Source organism: Protopterus annectens, chromosome 8.part1 (genome assembly GCF_019279795.1).
Source record: "Protopterus annectens isolate FY-2018-M chromosome 8.part1, PAN1.0, whole genome shotgun sequence".
Taxonomy (NCBI): Eukaryota; Metazoa; Chordata; order Ceratodontiformes; family Protopteridae; genus Protopterus; species Protopterus annectens.
In genome coordinates, this window is record NC_056742.1 from 352,178,073 (window position 1) to 352,201,584 (window position 23,512).

Genomic DNA, 23,512 nt, shown 5'->3' on the forward strand with positions numbered 1-23,512 from the left:
ATTGCTGGGCCAGGGCACGGCATCACAACCCATATAGTATATTTCCCCTGTAGAACATACGGATGCTGTATGCCATTTTGTAAGCAAGACTGGCGAGATACAATAGTCCTTTCCCCAGATTTTGTGGTTGGACATCTGTAGTGGGTTATCTTGACTTATGCTCTGTGGGTTTGATTATGTGGTTTCAGCAATGAATCCAACTTTTTGTGCCTTGGATCTTGGCCCTTTGAGGATGGGTAACTCTTGCTTAGATTCGTTAGAACTAATTTTTCTTCATATCGTTTACTATTCCATGTGTACTGAGATTTTCCAACTATATTAAAAGGAGCTTAGATTGTTTTGATCCCCATGAAACCATCTTTGAATGATACCATTTTGGAGAATTACCTTCCTGTCTTGAACCTCCAAATTTTTTTCCTGAAGTTATCAAGAAGATGATTTATGTCGATCTGCATTTATTTTTTTGGAAGTTATTGGATCCTTGGTCATTCCACTTTAAGATTTCATTCTGTCTTTGTCTTCTGACATTGTGGACCACAGGATTCTGATTAAATGGCTGAGGCTTCATTGTGGGTTATTGGGTACTGTCCTTGAGAGGTTTGTCTCTTAAACTCTCTGGAAATTCCCATTTGGATAAACCAGGTCTAAATTCTTCTAGTTTCTACCCTTAAGAATGCAGTGTGCCTCAGGTCTTGGCTGTTTTTCTGTTCAGGGAGTCCATGTACCACTTAAGATGGTTCATGGTTAGGAGCAGTATTCTCTGTCAGTCTTGTGCCACTTATATGTTACACCTGTCTTTCTCCCATTAGTCTGATGGAGTATTGCTTTGATTTCAATTTCAATTTATTGTTCAATTATTGTTTAAAACTAAGACCAAAGCTATTCTGGTATATGGAGCCATCTGTTACAACTTCATCTGGCAGAGGAAACCAAATGGAATTTGTGTCTAGATATTTAATAAAGGATTTGCATTGGATGATTACCTGACACTGAAGAACCAGTTGCAATCTGTTGTCAGAACTTCTTACTTCCATCTGAATAATATAGCTATGATCAGAAGACTTTATATATATATATATATATATATATATATATATATATATATATATATATATATATATATATATATATTTATATATAGAGTTATATAAAATCAGCTTTGGGCTCAATGTTAATAGATACTCTGATATTGTCTCACTTGGACTACTGAAGGGCCCAACATCTTGGGCTTTTGCATTATAATCAAACTTGCAGGAGATACACCTCCCAGTAGCCAGGTTGTTGATTGGCATTGCTCAAAATGCCATATCATGTCTGTAATGCATGATTTATCCTAGCTGCTGGCTGCAACCAGATGTAAATTAAAGATTCTTGCATTCACCTTCCATGCCCCACATAACCAAGAGGTGCTACATTCTTATACCCTTGCCTAACCATCCAGGTCAATGGGTGAGGAGTTAATGACTATTCCAAAGGCTCACCTTAAAACTTCTGGCAGGGTTTCATTTAGTTACCTTGCTGTGGTATAGGTTCATATGTTCATAGGTAGGTACTAGGCTATCTGCTCAAAGGCATTTATAAGCCTAACCGGAATGTGTTGGCTTTCGCCGCCCCCTTAGATTAGTTCCCTGTCCCTCTGTCCAGCAGAGCCATTGAAGTGATCCCTGGGGTAAACTTTCTGTTTCCCATCCACTCATCAAGGTTTCTCTTGAAGAGGGTTAGCGAGGAGCTCTGCCTAATGTAGATTGGAATCTTGTTCCAGAGCATGGGAAGTTTCTGGGACAAGAATCTATCCCTCCAGCACATCCTATTTATTGTTGTGGTGAGGTTTAGATCATTGGAGCATGTGGCTCGAGGCGATATGGTTTTCTTTAGGTGGAGCATGTCCATCAATTCTGGGTTGGACATGGCCTTGTATGTCAGGCAGAGATCACCTCTGAATAGGTGATATGCAACTGAATACAGCTGGAGTTTCTTCAGTCGAGCTGCATAGGGCATCTGCTTGAGGCCAGTGATCCTCTTGGTGAGGTACTTCTGTGGTCTTTCCAGTTGTTGCAGGTGACTTGTAAGGCACATCCCAAATGGAGCATTGTACTCTATGATGGGTCTGATGAGTGATGCATAGAGGGGCCCAATGACTCATTTAGATCTGGATGCACACCCTTTTGTGATTAGGTGGGCCACATAGAAGGATTTTCTCACCACTTTGGCAATGTGATTATCAATGGAGAGGTTACTATCTACTTGGGTCCCCAGATCCCTTATTACGTCTTCTATATTTAGGGGGCTACCACTTATGTGGTAGTTTGTGGGTACTTTGTTTTTTTCAAAGGGGATGACTATGCACTTTTTGGCATTTAGATTGAGACCATAGTTTTGACACCAGGAATCTGTCTCAGTGAGACCCTTTTGAAGGATGTCTGTGTCAGCCGGAGAGTCAATTATAGCCCCTAGTTTGCAGTCGTCTGTGAACTTCATCGGCCATAGTCCTCCTGTGCTTGCCTGTACCTTTGAAAAGTATATGCCGAAGAGGAGGGTCTTAGGACTGAGCCCTGGGGAACGCAACTTGTAACCGGTTTAGAGTCAGACCTAGCTCCTGCAATACTTACCATGTGGGTTCTGTCCATGAGCCAGTTGGCAACCCATCTCATGACATAGGGGTTTATGTTCAGGCTGGTGAGCTTGTCTATAATACCTGAGTGGGGAATGGTGTTGAAAGCCTTTGCAAGGTCTAGGTAGGCTGTGTGGACCACCTTTCCCTCATCTATAGCCTTGGCAACTGTCTCAAAGAAGTCCACCAGGTTTAGGAGGCATGATCTGACCTTAACAAAGCCGAACTGGGTAGGGTCCAGTGTTTGAAGGTTTCCAATGTCTCTGTTAATTAGATCCATGATGATATGCTCCATAGCTTTACAGACCAAGCTAGTCAGGCGATAATTCCTGGGGTCCATTTTGCTCCTCCTTTGTGGAGTGGAATAACCGTTGCTGTGCGCCACTCTGTGGGCACGTAGCCTGTGGAGAGGCTGAGTTTAAACAGTGTGTTTAGGTGAGGAGTTAGTTCATCTTTGAGCTCATGTAGGACGCAGCCTGGGACACCGTCTGGTCCCATTGATGCGGTGATTTTGGCTTGGAGAGGGCTGTTTTAACCTGAGTGACTGTGATTTCAGGGGCACTACATTATTCTGGTATAGTTATGGGCCCTTTTGGGGGTGAGAGGGGGGTGAAGTTTGCACTGAACCTGTCTGCCAGGATGTTGGCTATATCGGTCAGTTCAGTGTATTTTGTGCCATTCTGCACTAACTCCGAGCAGATCTGAGAATTGCCACTTAGATTCTTGACATAGCTAAAGAATGCCTTGTGGTTATTTTTGGAACCCATGGCAATTTTTATTTTGAAGCTAGCCTTGGATGATTTTATGAGGGAATGTAGTTTCTTGCTGATACTGATCAGGGATGTCTTTCCTTCTTGGGATTTTACTCTTTTCTGTACTAGTTTCCTCCTTCTATTGTATAGCTTGTTTATGGCAGGGGTCCACCAGACTGGTTTCCTTTTCTTGGAGGAGTGAGTCTTGGTTTTGCTTGGGATGGCACGATCCATGCATTCTTGTAGGTGCCCATAGAGTGCATTAGTAAAGGATTTTGCAGCTTGGACAGCGTTATCCTTTAGCATGGGGGCTTTGAAACTTCCCACCTCGGTCTTAAGTAACGTGAAGTTTGCTTTTGAAAAGCTTTTCACAGTGGTTTCTTTGATTGGGGGTGGTGGCGGAATGTGGATATCCAGAGTGATCAGTTTATGGTCAGATCTAACCAGCGAGGGGTTGACCTCCAGTGTAGAACACTGGTTGCCCATGCTGGTGATGGCCAGGTCGAATATGTTCTCACCTGTGGTGTGGGTGTTGACCAGTTGATCCAGGGCATTTGAGTTGATAAATTCTAGGAAATGTTGGGCAAGGGAGTTTGTACTTGAGTAGCTCTCCCAGTTAATGTTTGGGTAATTGAAATCACCCAATATCAGGGTGTTTGGTAGGACCTTTATGTTTCCCAGTGTTTCCAGGAATGTGGAGTGGGGGTCCTGGGACATGGTGGGTATCACACATTTAGAAGTCTAGCATTGCTAGATTTTTCTTTTTGTGTTTTTTAACCAGTTGATTATCTGTGTGACCTTTTACTCTTTGTTTTTAGTTTGCTGTGGTCCTGGGGAATCACCTAACTTAGCTGATTTGTGTATGTGAGATGACGTCTGCCTTTAAACATTTCCTGTATTATCATCTGCGTAGAAGAGTCTTGCAAGCTGACAGGCTCAGCTCTGTCTTCTAGAATTTTACATTGTTAGTGGCAGTTTTTATTATTTTTAAATACATCATTTGCTATGTTTATTAATGGTAGCTACAGAGCAGAGACTTTCCTTGTACTGTTCCTTGTTTTTATTGTACAATGCCAAGGTGCAAGCATTTACATACATTTAAATAAAGAAGCAAAATCCCCTTTTGTACTAAACTAAACTAGTATAAACAACCACTCCTCATTGCAGCAACAGTATATACCCCCAAACAGAACACAAGCATTTTACAAATTTTTAACTTAATCATACCAAGAAGCAGCTTTGTGCTACAACACAGCATGGCACAATTATTTGAGCCCCAGTTCTTCGAAAGTCCTTGACAAGGGACAAAACTGCTGACTTTGGTTTCCTGTGGGGCAAACCCTCACATTCTCTATGCGGGAAGTTTTGCATCCCCTTGCACCCCTTTAATTAATGTAATCCTTTCTAGAATAGCAGCATCTCAAAGAAAGTTAGAGACTTTAAAAAACAGGACCTTGAAAGAACTGTGACTCATAGAATTATATTGGTACCACTGCAACAGCTGACTGTTTAATTCAGACCTCAGATATATACTGTTTCCTTTCATTTTGTTAAGCAGCCTTTTATTTGGGTTTTGATATCTCACCAAAGATTTATCAGAACTTGATTTAGTGATCCTGGTTCACGGAGTCCTAGAATGGGGAAGATAAGGCTTGAACCCATAGGACCTGTGGTAGCTCTTAGACTGGAGTTTCACTAAGTTGGTTTTGACAAATCATTGTTTGCTCCCTGCTTCATCTTACAGCCTTGCTGCCTAGTGCTCTATGTCCATGCCAGGCCTGTCAACCTCTCTGCTCTCCCAGAGACTTACTCTGATGCAGGCAGAACTGGTACTGGATCCTATGGAAGCCTGGGAGTCTTGTCAATCCCCTTCAGTCAAGGGTATTTTAGCTTGGGCCTACTTGTTACTCCCCCCTCCCAGTGAAGTGTCATGGTTACATCCATAAAGGAGGTGTGCAATAGGTGGGGTGTGACATATCACCCTGCCTTCACTGCAGTTCAGCTATGCTCACCATCCTTTTCACCTCCTTGCACTATGTCCCCTCATTTTGACGTCCCCACAGTCTACCAAGAATCATTGCAGGGAATGATCATGTAGCCACACTCAGCCCCAAATACCCATGTCTCCCCTGCCACTCCATCAGTCATCTGAGTCAAGTCATCAAACCTGGATTGGCTGAGCTGTAGTCAGGGCTTTATCCTGACAAAGCATGATTTGAGAAAAAGAAATCTAACCTCATGTATGTGTGTGTGTGTGTGTGTCTATGTGCATGTTTATGTGTACATAAACACATATATATAGTTTTACATACAATTGTTTAGACTTTTGTAAATGCACCTCCTTTGTGCTTCCTTAGCAGGCCATACCAACAGTGGTCCACTAAGTGCTCCTAGTGGCTGAAATGTAGCTTTGTAAGTATAAACATGTGTGTGTCTCACTCTCTTGTTTCTTTACTTGGCAACCATTCCAAGGTATCTGCTTGGTCTCAAGAGATCAAAGAGAGACAATTAGCATACAAGATAGTTTGATAAATAAATACCACTGGTTTGACCCCTTCTTTAAAAAAACAAACAAAACAACCAACAAATATGCAAAGGTCTGTAATCAGACAATTGTAATGGATAAGCTATGGGGCAGGGATAAACACTACAGCCTCAACATAACATAACAAGTATAATTAAGTAGGTTCTGCGAGTGTATATGTCTGTGTCGGTTCTACATGCGCTCAGAAATATCTAGTCTGTGGTTGTGCAGTAAAAAATGGAATATTTCTAAACTGTATGTTGAGAAAACTTAAGATCAAAAATGAAAGTATCTTAAAGAATATCATGGAGTGTATTTGGTTTTTACTAAATGGTATGTCACCTAACAAAGTCTGCATCTGTGAATGGATGAACACATTTCAAAAGTCTAACTAGATGTTACTTTACTCTTGCACTGGTTAGTAATGTTCAGATTTCTTGCAAGCATGAATTCTGGTGAACATATTTTATAAGATTAAGAAACTCTGCCAGGAATTTCACTCATACAGGACTGGATGCAACCTCATCTGTAATGTGTTTCACTGCCACCCCTTCCCATGAATGAGAACTTAGTCACCCACATTATGTTCTTAGTTACTTATTGCATGTCGAGTTTTGCGAGTGATGCCTTAAAAATCAAGCTTTAATGATCATATTCACCATATCGTTGTCAGTAATTGATATAAGCATCTGAAAATACCGGTAAAATTAAACCATTATGTTTGTGAAATAGTTTATAAACTCTTTCTTAAAACTTCTGATGGCTTATTGTGCACGGACACCTTCTGTTATTGCTTGAATATTTACCTTTTAAAAATTAAATTTCAGATTCAGTATTTAATACTTAAAGGAAAATTACTTACCAAATGGTTTAATTTCTCCAGTTAAGAAAGGCATACCAAAAACAAAGGCAAGATCATCCCCATGATCAGATTTTACAAAGTCTGGTCTCCTGTCTCCAAATATACTGGGGCGGTGCTGGAACTCATAAAAATATACTGGGTAACCAGCATCTTAAAGAAAGAAAAAGTCATTATTCAAAACATAATAGTGGAGCATAAAACTACATTGAACATCAGCAATAAGATCTACAGTAACAAATGTGTTTACATACAAGACATGGATATGACAGCATTTGGCTTTGTTATACTGGACTCTTAGATGACCTGTCTTCATACAGCTGAATCACATTATTGCTGCCGTATTTTTTTAAGATATTTTTACTTGCATGTTCTCCCCTGTCTTCTAACAAAGATATTTACTGGAACTACTTTAGACTAGCTATTTCTACTGTATTGAGCCTTTACTGACCATTAACCATATATCATCCTATTTTTTTGTATTTGTCTAACCTGAGAAGATGTGACATTACATTATGTCAAACACTTCAATGCGATATTTATAGTTAGAGCTATTAATTATAGCTCACTTCTTATGGTCTTGACTACTTTTACCCCACATAAGCCAAATAACAGGCAAGCATTGAGCTTTTGAACATATTTTCCTAGTGGAGAAAAAAATTAATTGTTTTCCTGTTTGGTAGTGTTCTGACTATTTGTATTTTCTTCTGCATATTTATCATAAGATCCACTGCTGTCATTGTATTGTTGTATCAAAGACACTAATGTTTTCCCTTTTGCCTGCTTTCTTTTGAAGACTTACTGCTTGCATTACATCTTAAAGTAATGTTTGCAGAATATTAGATGTAAGTTATATGAATACTGCAAAATTTCTTTTGCTAATAAAAAGGTCACTCTATGTCCAGTCATATCACTCAAATGGTCCTATTTCGTCTCATATTTCTGTTACAGTTAGTCAACAATTCTAGACATTAAGGTTTCATAGCTATGGTTCAGAATTGCATGTTGAAGCAATGTCTTTTGTATTATTATCTATTTTAAATGAATTAGAATAATTAAACATTGCCCTGATTTTGGTCCTTTGACCCCCTTCCCCACCATTATTTTGGCTTTATCCAGAATTCTTGAATAAAAAAAAAGTTTAGAGGTTTGTGACAGATTCCACTGCATTAAAGTACCATGGCATGTTGGATCTATATTAAATATTCGAACGCTTAATTGTTCAAATCACTAAAGATCGAACTTTAGTGATCAAACGTTCAAATGTTTGAATATTTAAAAAAAAATTAAAAAAGAAAAAACAAAATGTAAAGTGTTTAAGCAGGGGGGCAAGCCACCCTGCACCCCCCACACCTCCCGCTACTTAAATATACAAACTCCGAGATTGCACTTCAGTGCACTACAGTGCAGAAATGGAAATTTTCCATTTCCTACACTGTAGCGCTATGTTGGATTTGGTATATTTAACTAGCGGGGGGTGTGGGAGATGCAAAGGGGCTTGCCCCCCTGCTTACACCCTTTACTTTTTCTTTTTTTTTTTTGTTTTATTTTATTTTTTTTAATTTTTAAAAATATTTGAACATTTGAACGTTCAATCACTAAAGTTCGATCTTTAGTGATTTGAATGTTTAAGCATTCAAATATTTAATATAGAACTGGCATGTTGTGGTATAAATATTATTGTAGTTGCTAAAAGTGATCTGTAATGTGAATACTTACATAACTGCTTTTGTTGTCATTTCTGTTTCTAGTATATAAAATCTTTCAAGCCCATCAAGTTACCATCATTGCTTCAATATTTTCAATGCACTTTTATTTGGGATGTTATGTTAAAAAAACTAGTGTATTTGTGATGATATGGGTAAGTGCCAGCATAGCCAGCTGGAGTTTTGTAAAGAATGATATGTCCTGTGAATATCAAACTGATTTGTAGAAGATGCTTGTGTTACAAATGTATTACAACTGTATGTTACTTGTATATTTTATTTATGTATTTTACATTTGTTGGCCGGGCTAGTCTAGCTGGATATATGTCCATATTCAGTACAGGCCCGGGGAGAAAAGCTCCACATAAAAAAAAAAAAAAACAAGAACAAACAGAACATTACAACATCAGTTACATTGTTTTTAGAAGGATATGGAAGACTCCCAGATCAAAGTTATAGTTGTGGCACAGGAGAACGAATAGTTATAAACAAGATTGGGAGAATTATTTAAGGGCAGTGATGTCATCTATAAGGCAGTGACATGTTCATGCAGTCTTTCCTGGGTACAATAAATCTAACTTGGAAGGTAGTGGTCTTAAAGTAGCTATAAAGTGAGTAGTAATTAGTGCATAACCTAGGATAACAGAAAGAGAAATCTTAGTCTGGGTCAGTACAAGGACATAGCCAGTGGGTTGTAAGGTATAATTTGAGTTTCTTTTTGAATAGTGCAGTTAAAGAAAGAGATGTGAGTTCACCAGGAAGTAGGTTCCAGTTTTTTCCCACAGTGTTAGAGAAAAGCGAATATCCTGCTTTATTGTTGGGTTTTTGTCTAGATACCAGTAGTTTATTTGCTGAGCATAGGTTTGTAAGATTTTTATATGGGCTGATTAGACTCCTGAGAATTTTTGTGTTATCTGGATGATAAATGGTTTTACAGGCAATAATCAGTTGGTGGAATAGAATTTGATTATGCAGTTCCAGCCAACCCAGTTGTTTCAGATTTTGGCAGTGGTGGGTTCTGAAAGGGGAGCCGGGAGCAAATCTGGCAATGTTATTGTAGGAGATTGCCAGCTTGTTGAGGTTGCTTTTAGATAGATTAGTGTATATAGGAGAGGCATATACGAGAGTTGAAATAAGATAGGTGTGGGCAATAGTAATTCTAGCTAAGGGAGTGAGGAAGGGTTTAATTTTATAGAGGGAGCCTAGTTTTCTGTTAACTGATGTTATTGTCATGTTGATATGAGTATCATACTTAAGGTTGTGGTCAATAGTTACTCCTAAGAGTTTGGTGGTAGTGTCAGGAGATATGACTGTGCCATTATTAGATGTGATAATTAAGTCAATTGGGGTGGACTTTTGTGTGGGAGTAAAGAGCAATAGTTTAGTCTTTTTGGGGTTAAGGAGGAGACAATGCTGTAAGAACCATTTTTCAACTAATTCAAAGACATTTTGGGGGAGGAACTGCAGTTCAGATGGACCTGTAGCTGAGCATATTAAGGTGGAGTCATCTGCATATTGTATATATGTAGCTTGGGGGATATTTATAGTTAGATCATTTATAAAGAGGGGGAATAGAAGAGGGCCCAGTATAGAACCTTGGAGTACACCAAGGGTGACAGGAAGGTGGGTGAATAGACTATTATCCCAAAGCACTGCCTGTTACCTGTTATATAAGTAGGACTTGAACCATTCTAGCGCTTGAGTATCAAGTGAGAGGGACTTTAAAATATTCAACAGTAACTGATGGTTAACCATGTCGAATGCTCTATAAAGATTGCAGAGGACAGGGTGTTATTGTTACGGTTTTTGTTAATGTGGTCAGAAAATGATAGGAGGGCAGTAGTGGTGCTATGGAAAGGTCTAAAGCCATGCTGAGAATTAGCTAATAGTCTATTTTGCTATTTTGTAGAAGGTGGTCTAACAGTTGATGGTGAATGCATTTTTCCATGATTTTAGCTAAGGGAGAGAGTAGTGCAATTGGGCAAAAGTTAGACAGTTCTGTTGAGTTGCCACCTTTGTGTAGGGGGATTATATGGGAGATTTTCCAGATGGATGGGATGGTACCTTCTGTTATGGCTCTATTTATTAAGATTGAAATAGGGTAGGCAATAACCTTAGCTGCTATTTGCAGATATTTAGCAGGTAAGAGGTCAGCAGAGGGGGTAGATGGTTTGAGGTTTTGGAGAAGGGTACAGATGAAGGATTTAGGCACAGGTTATAGTTGGAATGTAGGTGGTGAGTTAGTTGAGGAGGAGGGAAGATTAGAGGATACAGGAGGTAGAGAGTATTAGCAAGTGACTGGATGGCTTCAGTAAAGAAGATATTAAAGGTATCACCAATTTTTTTTGGGAGTCTCTTGGGTTATTCCTGATGGGGTTGGTGTCTTAGAGTTTCCTGGATGAAGGAGTCTATTGATACCTGATCAGAATTTTTGCTGTCTATGTTGATTGGTCTTTTGAAGTTGAAAGTAGAAGTTTCTTTTATCTAGTAGTATTGATGGTTTAGTAGAATTTCTAATCTGTTTAAATTTTAAATGATCAGATGGGTCTTTAGTAGTATGCCATTTAGCCCAAATTTGTTTCTTAGTAGAGGTTTTTGCTTAGTTTCCTTTGTCAGCCATGGATCAGTTTTTGTACTGTTCCTAAGAGTACAAGAAGGGGCATGGTAGTCCAGAATTTTGAGGAACTTAGAATTGAAGTACGTCACCTCTTCCTCTAGCTGGAGGTGTTTTAGGGGTGACCAATCGCACACACTAAGTTCATTTTTGGAAGCAGTCAGGGTTAAAATATTTATTAGAGCGAGTAGTTCTATAAGTTGCAGAATAGGTAATATTACTCTTTTTTTAAGTATGCAAGTTAGTGAGTGATCACTAATGTCATCTGGCAGTATGCCTGTCATATATGATTGGGACTGAGTATTTATTAGAATCCAGTCTAAGGTGCTTTCTTTATGGGTAGGTTTATGGATTCTGGTGGGTGAGGTGATAGTTTGGGAGAAGCCATGTAGGTTTATGTGGTTAGTTGGGTTATCAGTATTACAGGTTTTCCAGTCTATATTAAAGTCGCGTAGGACTATGTTTTCTTCTGGATAGTTTGTGGAAAGCCAGCTAAGGGTATTTTCTAGGGAGATGATGTTATTACCTGGAGGAATACAGGAGCATATAATATAGATGGACTTACAAGTGTTTAGTTGTAGCTTAGTGATAAGAATTTCAGTATTGATATCAGATGGTGGTTTGTTATCTAGTAGACTAACATGGAACCCTGGTTTATATATTATGGCTACGTCCCCACCCTTCTTGTTAAGGCGATCCAATCTTAAAATACTGTATCCTGGAGGGGTGATTTCATAGTTTTGAGTTGCAGGTTTTAACCGTGTTTCGGTTAGGCATAGGATGTCAAAGTCATGTACATCCAGTAATGTATGAAGGTGAGTCACTTTATTATTTACACTTCATATATTTAGGTGAGCTATGAAGAGGGAGTTATGAGGCCTTGTAGGGGTGTGAAAGATTGAGGGAGAGGGTCTAACTGGGTTAGCAGGACTATTGTTGGTATCGTTAGCAGGACTATTATTGGTAGGACCAGGACTGGGATGAATGTCTCCATCCAATAGGAGGTGTTGGTGTAGTCTGTATGTGTGAATTAGGGAATGATTCAATATGTTATGGGTTCTCTTGACTTGGTGGTTTATAGGTAATATGGATAACTCTATGATACTCTGGGAGGAGATGGTTGTAGATGTAATGTTGATGTGTTTAAGAGTGGCTGAAAAAGCTGGTAGGGATGTTTGTTTAGTGGGCTGATGAAAATTAGAGTAGCTAAGATGTTCATAGGCTGTTAGGATACAGGGAAGAAAAAGGAAAGGCAGAAGTAGGAAGAGGAGTACGGGTTTGAGGTATACTGATATGGGCGGAATAGGCATTGCGATGAAGGTGAAAGTAGAGAGGGAAGAGATGAAGTATGTTATAAAGTGGGAAGAGGGATGAAAGTGGAGGGAATACCTGTAATGAGATGTGGGTTGGGATTGGATAGTGGGGCTGTGGGAGTGGTTAGAGAGGTATAAGGCTAGGAGCACTGGGGGTGAGTGGGAATTGGGGGTAGGATAGGGGAGCGGAGTGAGCCCACAGGGTGAATGGAATGGTATCAGATAAGTAAGTATGTGAGTTCAGAAAGAACAATCAATGGATTGTTAATTCCTGTGAGGGTACTATCAGGTAAGAAGAAACCCCAAGGGAGCACTACAATAGGGGATCCAGGGAGCCCTTGTGAGGAAAGGGTGGTTGATAGGGGAGATGTAAATGTAATCTACAACAGCACAGCTGTATTTTAAGTTTAGCTAGCAGAGATAGGGTAAGAAGGTTGGGGAATACACTTAGTGAAGGTAGCAACCTAGGGGAGTAAAGTAAATTCAGCAGAAGCGGCTGTTGTAGAAATTTTGAAAAGATCTATCAAAGACCTTTTTATATAACACGCACTTCCTTGTTCCCTTTGATACTAGGACTCTGAGCTGCCTTAGATTAGGTAAAGGTGAAAGGTTTTGATTGTGAGGGGTCCTTGTTCTCTGGCCAGGAGGTCTCTCTGCTGCACAGTACAGAACAGAGGGATGGAGAGCTGTATATATGGAAAAGAGGGGGAGAAATAAGAACAGGTCAGCATAACATTTAAGCAGTAACAAGCTTCAAAAATAAGGGTAGAACCACAGACAATTATGTCATTTGCAGTACAAGGATGTTAATCTACACATATTCAGATTGGTATAAAAGTAATGAAGCAGTATAGGGCTACATGTGAAACGGCATAACACAACATTACAGCATACTCAGAGAAAGGAACAAAAACTGAGAATATAAAAACACTTAATCCAACAATACGCTAGGTAAAAGCACCTAACAACTATAGCAGCTATGATTCACAGCAGCCGCATTAGATACAGCATGATTCATCAGTATTTAAAATAGGCTCTGAAGATTAAAATGTTTGGGGGAGGCAAATTCACACATACAGCCTTGCGCAGCTTTTAATTTTGAAAATTATCCAGCTCTAAGGAGCTACATCAGCTATTTACTGCAGACTAAATACAGACTATATACATATTAGTAATTCCGGCTCTTATGGGCTACAACAGCCGTTATGTCAGTAAAAATAGATTTCTCCAGATCCTGTGAGCTACAACAGCCATTAAGCCAATAAAAACAGTTCACTACAGTTCTGGTGAGCTACAAAAGCCGTTAAGCCAGTAAAAATAGATTGCTACAGATCTATGGGAGTCCCTCAACTATGGGAATGTTTAATGGAAGTCGAGGGGCCATTGTAGCATAAGTACGTATGGAGATAAGGAATTAACACCGAATACCGCCAGGTAGAGGTTTGGTCCTTACAGCAGTAAACACAAAAGCTAAATACAGCCAGTTTAAAAGCTGAGAAGATGCACACTACATTAAAAATATAAAGGGAGGTTACAAGCTAATAACAGCAGTGGACAGAGGGTTAGAAAGTGTCACTCGTGGCCTGAGCAGAGTTCTAAAGCCGAATATCATGATTTGTAACACTCTACCATTGCAAGGGATTCTGTCAAAGGAGAAGCGCCAGTTACTAGATGCAAGGGTCATATTTAGTGAAATACAGCCCTGGACTGGGAGGAACAATACTTTGCAGTATAAAATGAGCTGGAAAAGAGCAGTAATATCCCCAAAAGAGCAGTAATATCCCCTAGAATGCAGGCAATCACCTATTACACGCTAAAGAGCGGTCGGTGTAGGCGAGCACGCAGATAACACTGATAACCAACAATGTCAGGCTAAATTAACTCTTGTTTTTACTGATAACCAGCTGTGTCAGGCTAAATTAATGCTTGTTTTTACAACACATACCTGAAACAATGATGAAGTGTACTGAACCAACAGTTAGTACAAAAGCAGAGGAGTTTCACACAATTTCAGGACAATGTTCAGGATAATACATTAAAATATCACTCACTCAAGGCAGCGAGTTAGTGTGCAACACTTCCACATGGGAAGCGCAGTTACAAAAAGCCATTATAAGCAATTCGGGATACAACAGTAGACTATTGCTCACTCAAGGAAGCAAGATAATGTGCAAACACCTCCACATGGGAAGCGAAGTAACACCAAGCAGATAAGAGTACAAATAGGTTGTTCACCAATAAAATAAAACAGTGCATTATTCGCTGTTGTAAGAATTAACAAACACTTTCTACTCATGTTAGTCGATGTTGCACCAAACAGGAAATACACTCAATAGCAGCAGTTGAAATTAACTTACAATGATTGAGACACTAGGGACAGGAGCACACAGCAGCCAGGGCAATTATTTCATGTAAGAAAGACGGCACCTCATCAGGCAGCACAGCTCTATAGGTTTAGAACAGGATGTGAAGTAAGAGGGGGATGTAGGGGCAGGTATGGCTTGGGAGGGGCTAAAGCTCCAAAGGAGAAGAGAATATCGGGGGGTTACAGAGAATGAATGTTGGAGAGAAAGAGAAGGGAGAAGGTAGTAAGGGAGGTAAAGGATAAGGGACAGTAAAGGGGTAACAGAGGAAGTGTGGATGAAAGGGCAGAACAGGAGAAAACACTGTATGTCAGATAAGTAAGTATGTGAGTTCAGAAAGAACAATTGATGGATTGCTAATTCCTGTGAGAGTACTATCAGGTAAGAAGAAACCCCAAGGGAGCACTACAATAGGGGATCCCATGGAGCCCTTGTGAGGAAAGGGTGGTTGATAGGGGAGATGTAAATGTAATCTACTACAGCACAGCTGTATTTTAAGTTTAGCTAGCAGAGAGATAGGGTAAGAAGGTTGGGAGATACACTTAGTGAAGGTGGCAGCATAGGGGAGTAAAGTAAATTCAGCAGAAGTGACTGTTGTGAGAGAGATAGTGAGGAAATAGGGGTGGGAGTCTCAGGTTATTAGAATATGGGAGGCTGTGTAGGAGGAGAAGGTTTAGTTGCTATAGGTTAAGATGGGCCTGGCTGCTGAGCATTTGGGTAGATCGTTTATGAAATACAGTTGTAGAAATTTAGAAAAGATCTATCAAAGACCTTTTTATATAACACATACTTTCTTGTTCCCTTTAATATTAGGACTTTGAGCCACCTTAGATTAGGTAAAGGTGGAAGGTTTTGATTGTGAGGGGTCCTTGTTCTCTGGGCAGGAGGTTTCTATGCTACACAGTACATAATTAAGGGATGGAGAGTTCCTTGTTCCCTTTGATGCTAGGACTCTGAGCTGCCTTAGATTAGATAAAGGTGGAAGGTTTTGATTGTGAGGGGTCCTTGTTCTCTAGGCAGGAGATCTCTATGCTGCACAGTACAGAATAGAGGGATGGAGAGAATGATTGAGATGCTAGGGCCAGGAGCACACAGCAGCCAGGGAGAGTATTCCAGGTAAGAAAGATGTGTACAGATGGTTGTGCTGAAAATGTGCTTGCGAGGTTTGCTTGTGTTAAAAAGTATCAGCAGTGCATCCTGCTGAAATGAAAAGAAATGTACATGATTTATTGCAACTGAATTAAATGCATATGTCTTAACAGAGGACACCAAGACAGCAAAGGCTAATGTAAATGAGCTGTTAAATCTTTAAAAAGCACCCCACAGTGCTGGATAGGACCAGAGATGCTGGGTCTGGGAAACAGCCTTTGTCTATTAGCTTAGTGAAAAGAGGAGAGGCCCCAAGCACTGCCATAAACATTTGGATGTGTATTGTGGCTGTTTGTGCTAAATTCCTGTCTCAGCTTCAAAGGGGAATACTGTGAGAACCTAGAGTCAGGTGTCCAGATGAAGTCATTCTGTCAACTGTCTTGGAAATTATATTTTAGATATTAAAAAGAGAAATCTCAGCTTATTGAGTATTCTGTTTGAGAAGCCTGAATAGAAAAACCCTCACCCACAGCATCTTGCCGTGTGGTAGTAAGTAACTTAACTAGGGAACAGTAATTTGTTTAGATTAGTCAAGAATATAGTAAAGTTTAGTTCAGAGTGTTTTTCTTTATTTGTATGAGCCTGTCCATCAATGTTAATTTCAATATTTTCTGTGATTTGAACTCTGTGGTTTACTGTAAATATATATTCAATATTTTCATGTTCTTTTATAATTTATTATTAATATATATTTAAAATTCTTATTGTGACTGGTCCTTGCAGAAAGTATCTAACCTATAAATATTTATTTGGTGACACTGTGTGGGTCATTCCAGAAGGCCTAGTCCTGTTGGTGAACTACTACCATTTGTATTAGTATTAATATTACCCAGTATAATTGGGCACCCTTTGTTAAGGGCCTTAGAGCAGCTGATTGGAGAGTGTCTGGTGGTGGTGATAACTACCTTATAGTCTGGGCAGAAGGGGTCAGAGCTAGTAAACCTGTTCCAGCCTTTCCCAGGTGTGTGTGTGTGTGTGTGTTTGTGTGCAAATCAAATCTTTCAGTGTGTGTGTGTCAGCTACTTGGAGCAGGGACATGAAGCTCTGAGTTTACAGAAAGGGTGCTGGAGGACTTGGCTTAGACACTCAGCTGAGGACCTAACCCTACAGCTGTACCACTGGGGAGTCTTATTGTGGACATGGAGGGAGAGATCCAGACCCCGGGCTGAATGTGCTCCCTGTGTACTCTTAACTGACATTGTACTTAATACAGAGAGGTCTGCATCTGGAAAAACTGAGTGCAACGATTTGTAATGCAAGTGCATGTCCCTCTCCAGTGTCAGTGGTGAGGATTCAGGCTCCTTGATTACTGGCCTAGCATGGGAACGTCACATATTGGTGGCCATCACATATTGGTAGCAGTGGTGAGCATTAGAGTATTTTATACATACACACACACACGCAAACATGCACACATGCACACATGCACACACACACACACACACACACACACACACACACACACACACACACACACACACACACACACACACACACACACACACACACACAACGCTGTTAGAAAAGAATGACTGTAAATCCTTTATTGTCCTGTGAATCATTTCTGATTTATTTATTATTTACCTTCAGGTAATATATGTTACATTATAAATCTCACATTAAGTCTGGGGTCCATTCTTAAATAATTAAGCAAGCATTTTGTTCTTATGGTGTGACTACTACACATACACTGAAGTATAGATTACCCTAAAAAGAATGATCTGTGTTCAGATTTCAAGACTTCATTGCAGCCAGGGAATATTTTAATTATGCTGGAATCATTTCTTAGTGTGGTTATCAAGAGAATCTAGTACTGTCAGCACTCACATACCCACAGTGAGTTGCTTGCCCTAATGATGACACTTGGGATGTTCTCCTCATTGATCCCTTCCAAGGAATAAGGATGTTTAAAGTGTTCATTGAGATTACAGTAAGAATGATTTATGAACAAAAATCCTCATATGTAAACTGATTACAAATGATTAATACCTACCTGGAGCAAAACATATAGAAGTTTATTGCTTTTTGCAGGGGTCACCCTCTCTACAATATCATATGTGGGACTTTATCCCCTTTACTCTCAGCTTGTTTATATTAACTTCATGGTGGAATTACCTGGGGTGGGAGGAGAAATACTCTAACAGGATCTAGATAGTATATGCATGAACCAGATCTCTTAGGTTAGGTATAATCTAACCTATAAAGTCCAAGGCTCCAGTAACACAAAGCAGCAATAAAGGCAGTCCAACGTTCTTCCGCTTAATTGGGTTTAAACCATTCTCGGGTCTGCAAAGTCTGCTCTTCACTTTTTCCCTTAGAACTGATCTAGTTCTCATAATAAACACCCTATTCCTACTCTAAAGCCTGGCACTTGCTCACTAAAGCAATTATATAGGTCAGCACTAAAAAATTAAAAGCACTACACCCTCACAAACTCACCTTCAGTACCTTGTTCCCCACTGGCCTTTTTTTTCAATTATAAAGGAATTCCCAGTACTATTCTAGCATGTCCAAAGGTCAGTTGTCAATCTTCTCTCCGGTCCAGCTGGTGAATCTGGGAATCTTGAGGCAATGTTACAACTGCCTCATGTACACAGACAACCCTCTCCTCCTCCCAACAAATTCCAACACATGTGAGAGATGCAACCATATAGCCAAACTGGAGGCTAAGCTCTCTCAACTCAGTACTGGCATAACCAGTCAGGAGGAGAAGGAAACCACACTCACTACAATTCCAGTCTCACATAGACCTACCACAACAGCAAACCAAGCACATAAACACACAAAAACATACTCGGAGGCTCTAAATAAAAATCTACCTAAGCAGCAGAGACCTCCAAAGCAGACACCCAAGCAACCGCTACCCCAAAACAAAACACGTGCAACACATAGCTCACAAAGCCAGTGTGCTGAACTGTCACAGCCCTTAAGGCTAAACAACACACCTGATACACTTGTAATAGGTGACTCTATCGTCAGGCACACTGATGTCCCGCTCACCAGGTTGAACAAGGAGAAGGTCACAGTGAGCTACCTATTGGGCGCTAGGATACTCCACATAACACAAGCACTCAGGTCTCTCCAAGGCAAGTACAAATATGACTCAGTCATTGTCCATGCTGGTGTGAATGACCTGAGGCATTACCTCCCTGGACTACATGAAAAGAGACATAGAGGAGCTCTCTGAGCATGTAGCCCAGGCTGGTATGACCCTAACCTTGAGTAGCATCTTACCCTCACCAAGAATGATGCCACAATATGAAGACAAGATGATCAATTTCAACAATTGGCTTAAGTATTGGTGTCATTTAAAGGGGATCAAATGCTTGTCAGCCTGGGATGACATGCTTGACAAGCCACGATGCTTCGCTAGGGACGGCTTGCACCTGTCACTCCTGGGCTTTCGGATATTGGCAAAGGCTCTTGCCACCCCCATAGTGCCTTTTCTAGGCAAGGCTCAAAAAACAAACCCACCTCAATAGGTATCACAAGGGGTAAGAAACTAAGAGTAATGCTACTCAACGCCAGAAGTCTAAACCTCAAGATGCATGCACTCGAAACTCTCCTTAGCATGGAGAACATTGATATCTGTGCAGTAACAGAAACCTGGTTCAAGGCTCCCAACAGCACCCCAGCACTACCAGGTTATACCTCATACCATGCTTTTCGGCCCCAAAACTTGGACCGAACCACAAAAGGAGGGGGAGTATCAATATTCGTCAAAGATACCCACACCTCCAGGTTGGTGGCACACGAAGCATCAGAGACTATCCATGTGCAACTAACAGTGGGTAAAACTGCCTTCCAGTTTATAGCCTGCTACAGAACACCCTCTCAAACCCAGGAACCCCACTCGGCCTTCCTGAGAACACTGGAAAATATGAAGGTATCTCCAAACACCATTATATTGGGCGACTTCAACTACCCAAACATAGACTGGGAGCATTACTCTAGCTCCAACACCCTAGCCCAAAGGTTCCTAGAATTTATAAACTCAAATGCTATGGAACAACTTGTTACCACTCCCACAAGAGGGGAAAACATACTGGACCTGATCATCACCAACATGGGGGCCCTATGCTCCAGACCAGAAGTGTATCCCTCACTGGTAAGATCAGACCATAAACTAATCTCACTGGATATTCACATCCCGACCCCACCCCCTGCCCAGAAAACCACAGTGAAAAACTTCTCTAAAGCAAATTTCACACTCCTCAAAACCGAGGTGGAATCCTTCAAAGCCCCCGGGCCTGTGGAAAATATGGCCCAGACCGCAGAATCCTTTATAAACGCATTCTATGAACACCTTCAGGAATGCATGGATCATGCAATCCCAAATAAAACCAAGACCTAATCCTCCAAAGGCAGGCGTCCTGTTTGGTGGACCCTAGCCATAAACAAACTATACAATAAAAGGAATAAGCTACTACATGATAGAGCAAAATCCCAAAAAGGGAAGACATCTCTGATCAGTATTAGCAAAAAACTACGGGCACTCATAAAATCATCTAAGGCCAGCTTCGAGAGAAAAATTGCACAGGACACTAAGGATAATCACAAGGCTTTCTTTAGTTATGTTAGGAACCTGGGTGGGAATTCCCAGATATGCTCAGAATTAGTCCAAATGACAAAAAATACACTGAACCCACAGACATTGCCAACATCCTAGCTGACAGGTTCAGCGCAAACTTCTCCCCCCCTTCCCACCAAAAGGGCAAATATCTATCCCAGCAGAGTGCTGCCCCCCAGACATCTCAGATGCTTAGGTAAGAGCCACCCTCTCCAAAGCAAAAAACACAGCATCAATGGGACCAGATGGTGTCCCGGGCTGTGTCCTACATGAACTCCAAGAAGAGCTAAACCCAAACATAAAACTACTGTTCAATCTCAGCCTTACTACAGGATATGTACTCAAAGAGTGGTGTACAGCAACAGTGGTCCCTCTCCACAAAGGTGGTGCCTCAACGGATCCTGGAAACTATCGCCCCATAAGCCTGACTACCTTGGTCTGCAAAGCTATGGAAAGAATCATCATGGACCTCATAAAGATATTGGGGACCTACAGACACTGGATCCTACCCAGTTCAGCTTTGTTAAGGGCAGATCCTGCCTCTTAAACCTGGTCAATTTCTTTGAAACAGTCACCAAGGCCATTGACAAGGGGAAGGTGGTCCAACAGCCTACCTGGACCTCGCAAAAGCCTTCAATACAATACCCCACTCGGATATTATAGATAAGCTCACCAGCTTAAATATAAACCCCTATGTCACTAGATGGGTTGCAAACTGGCTCAAGGACAGAACCTACGTGGTTAGAATTGCTGGAGCCATGTCAGACTCCAAACCAGTTACAAGTGGCGTCCCACAAGGCTCGGTCCCGGGACCTCTCTTGTTCGGTATATATTTCTCAGAGGTACAGGTCAACACGGAAGGACTGTGGCTGACCAAGTTTGCAGATGACTGCAAACTAGGCATCATAATCGACTCTCCAGCCAACACAAGCATCCTACAAAAGGGCCTCATAGAAACAGACAACTGGTGCCAGAGCCATGGCCTCAAGCTAAATGCCAAAAAGTGTATAGTCATCCCCTTTGGCAAAAACAAAGTGCCCACAAATTACCACATAGGTGGTAATCCATTAAGTACGGAAGAAGTAATTAGGGACCTGGGGACCCAAGTTGATAGCAATCTCTCATTTGAAAACCACGTGACCAAATTGGTTAGAAAAACATTTTATATAGCCCACCTAATCATGAAGGGATTCACATCTAGATCAGGGGAGGTCATCGTGCCTCTTTACTCATTCCTCATCAGGCCCATAATTGAGTACAATGCCCCTTTTGGGATGTACCTTACCAGACACCTGCAGCAACTGGAAAGACCCCAAAAGTACCTCACCAAGAGGATAACAGGGCTCAAACAGATGCATTATGCTGCCAGGTTAAAGAAACTCCAGCTCTACTCAGTGGCATACTGCCTGCTCAGAGGCGATCTGTGCCTGACGTATAAAGCGTCCAACCTGGAATTAATGGACATACTGCACCTCAGAAAATCCAAATCCCATCGAGCTACGCACTCAAGAGACTTGAACCTCAGCACTGAAATAAACAGGACATGCTGGAGGGATAGATTCATAACCCAGAGGCTCCCTTCACTCTGGAATAAAATCCCAGTCCAGGTTAGGCAGATTCCCTCATTGACTCTCTTCAAGAGGAATCTTGATGAGTGCATGGGAGATGGCAGGTTTACCCCGGATATCACTTCTGTGTCACTGTTAGACAGAGACACAGTATACTAACCTCGAAAAAGGGCACAGCAAAATTCATTTAAAATGGGTGGCGAAAGCCAAACACACTCTGGCTAGGCTTATAAATGCCCTAGGGCAGATAGCCTAGTATGAGCCTATGAACCTATGTGTGTGTGTGTGTGTGTGTGTGTGTGTGTGTGTGTGTGTGTGTGTGTGTGTGTGTGTGTGTGTATATATATATATATATATATATATATATATATATATATATATATATATATATATATATATATATATATATATATATATATATATAGGTTCATAGGTTCATACTAGGCTATCTGCCCAAGTGCATTTATAAGCCTAGCCCATAGTTATGTGGCTTTCGCCACCCCTTTAGTTTGAATTAAAACTATGCCTATCATTTTCTGTGCCTCTGTCAAGCAGTGACACTGAAGTAATCCCTGGGGTATATCTGCGATCTCCCATCCATTGGTCAAGATTCCTCTTGAACAAGGCCAGCGAGGTGCTCTGCCTCACATGTACCGGGATTTTGTTCCACAGCATAGGGAGTCTCTGGGTGATGAATCTGTCCCTCCAGCACGTTCTATTTATAACCATGTCAAGGTTTAAGTCTCCGCCCTTGTGGTTCTGAGGGATCTAGATTTTTTGAGGTGAAGCATATTCATCAAATCTGGGTTTGACATGGCCTTATATGTCAGGCACAGGTCACTTCTGAGCAAGCGGTATGAGACTGAATAGAGCTGGAGTTCTTTCAGTCGGGCAGCATAAGACATATTTTGAGACCCTTTATCCTTTTGGTGAGGAACTTTTGGGGCCTTTCAAGCTGCAGCAGGTGTCTGGTCAGATACATTCGAGGGGCATTGTACTCAATCATAGGTCTAATGAGTGATGAGTACAGGGGACGATGACCTCCCTTGATCTAGATGTGAATCCCTTCATGATCAGGTGGGCAATATAGAAGGTTTTCCTAACTACTTTAGCAACATGAGTGTCAAGCGAAAGGCTACTGTCAACTTGGGTCCCCAGATCCTGATGACTTTCTGTGCTCAGTGGATTGCCACCTATATGGTAGCTAGGGGTAACCTTGTTTTTCCCGAAGGGTATGACTATGCATTTTTGGCGTTTAACTTCAGGCCATGGCTCTGGCACCAGTTATCCGTTTCTGTGAGGCCCTTCTGGAGGATATCTGTGTCAGATGTGTTTTCGACTATGGCGCCAGTTTGCAGTCATCTGCAAACTTTGTCAGCCATAACCCTCCTGTGTTTGCTTGTACTTCAGAAAAGTAGATGCCGAACAAGAGTGGACCCAGGACTGAGCCCTGTGGGACACCACTTGTGACAGGCTTTGAGTC

At 41.0% G+C, this 23,512-nt stretch overlaps 1 protein-coding gene across 1 annotated transcript in view; it reads right to left on the minus strand.

Moving 5' to 3' along the window:
• Positions 1-23,512, minus strand: part of LOC122810348 (carboxylesterase 5A-like) — a 384,579-nt gene that overhangs the window by 11,890 nt on the left and 349,177 nt on the right. The window contains exon 11 of the mRNA XM_044081929.1: positions 6,750-6,899. Within this exon, the coding sequence (XP_043937864.1) occupies positions 6,750-6,899 (150 nt within the window). The remainder of the gene's footprint in view (positions 1-6,749; positions 6,900-23,512) is intronic.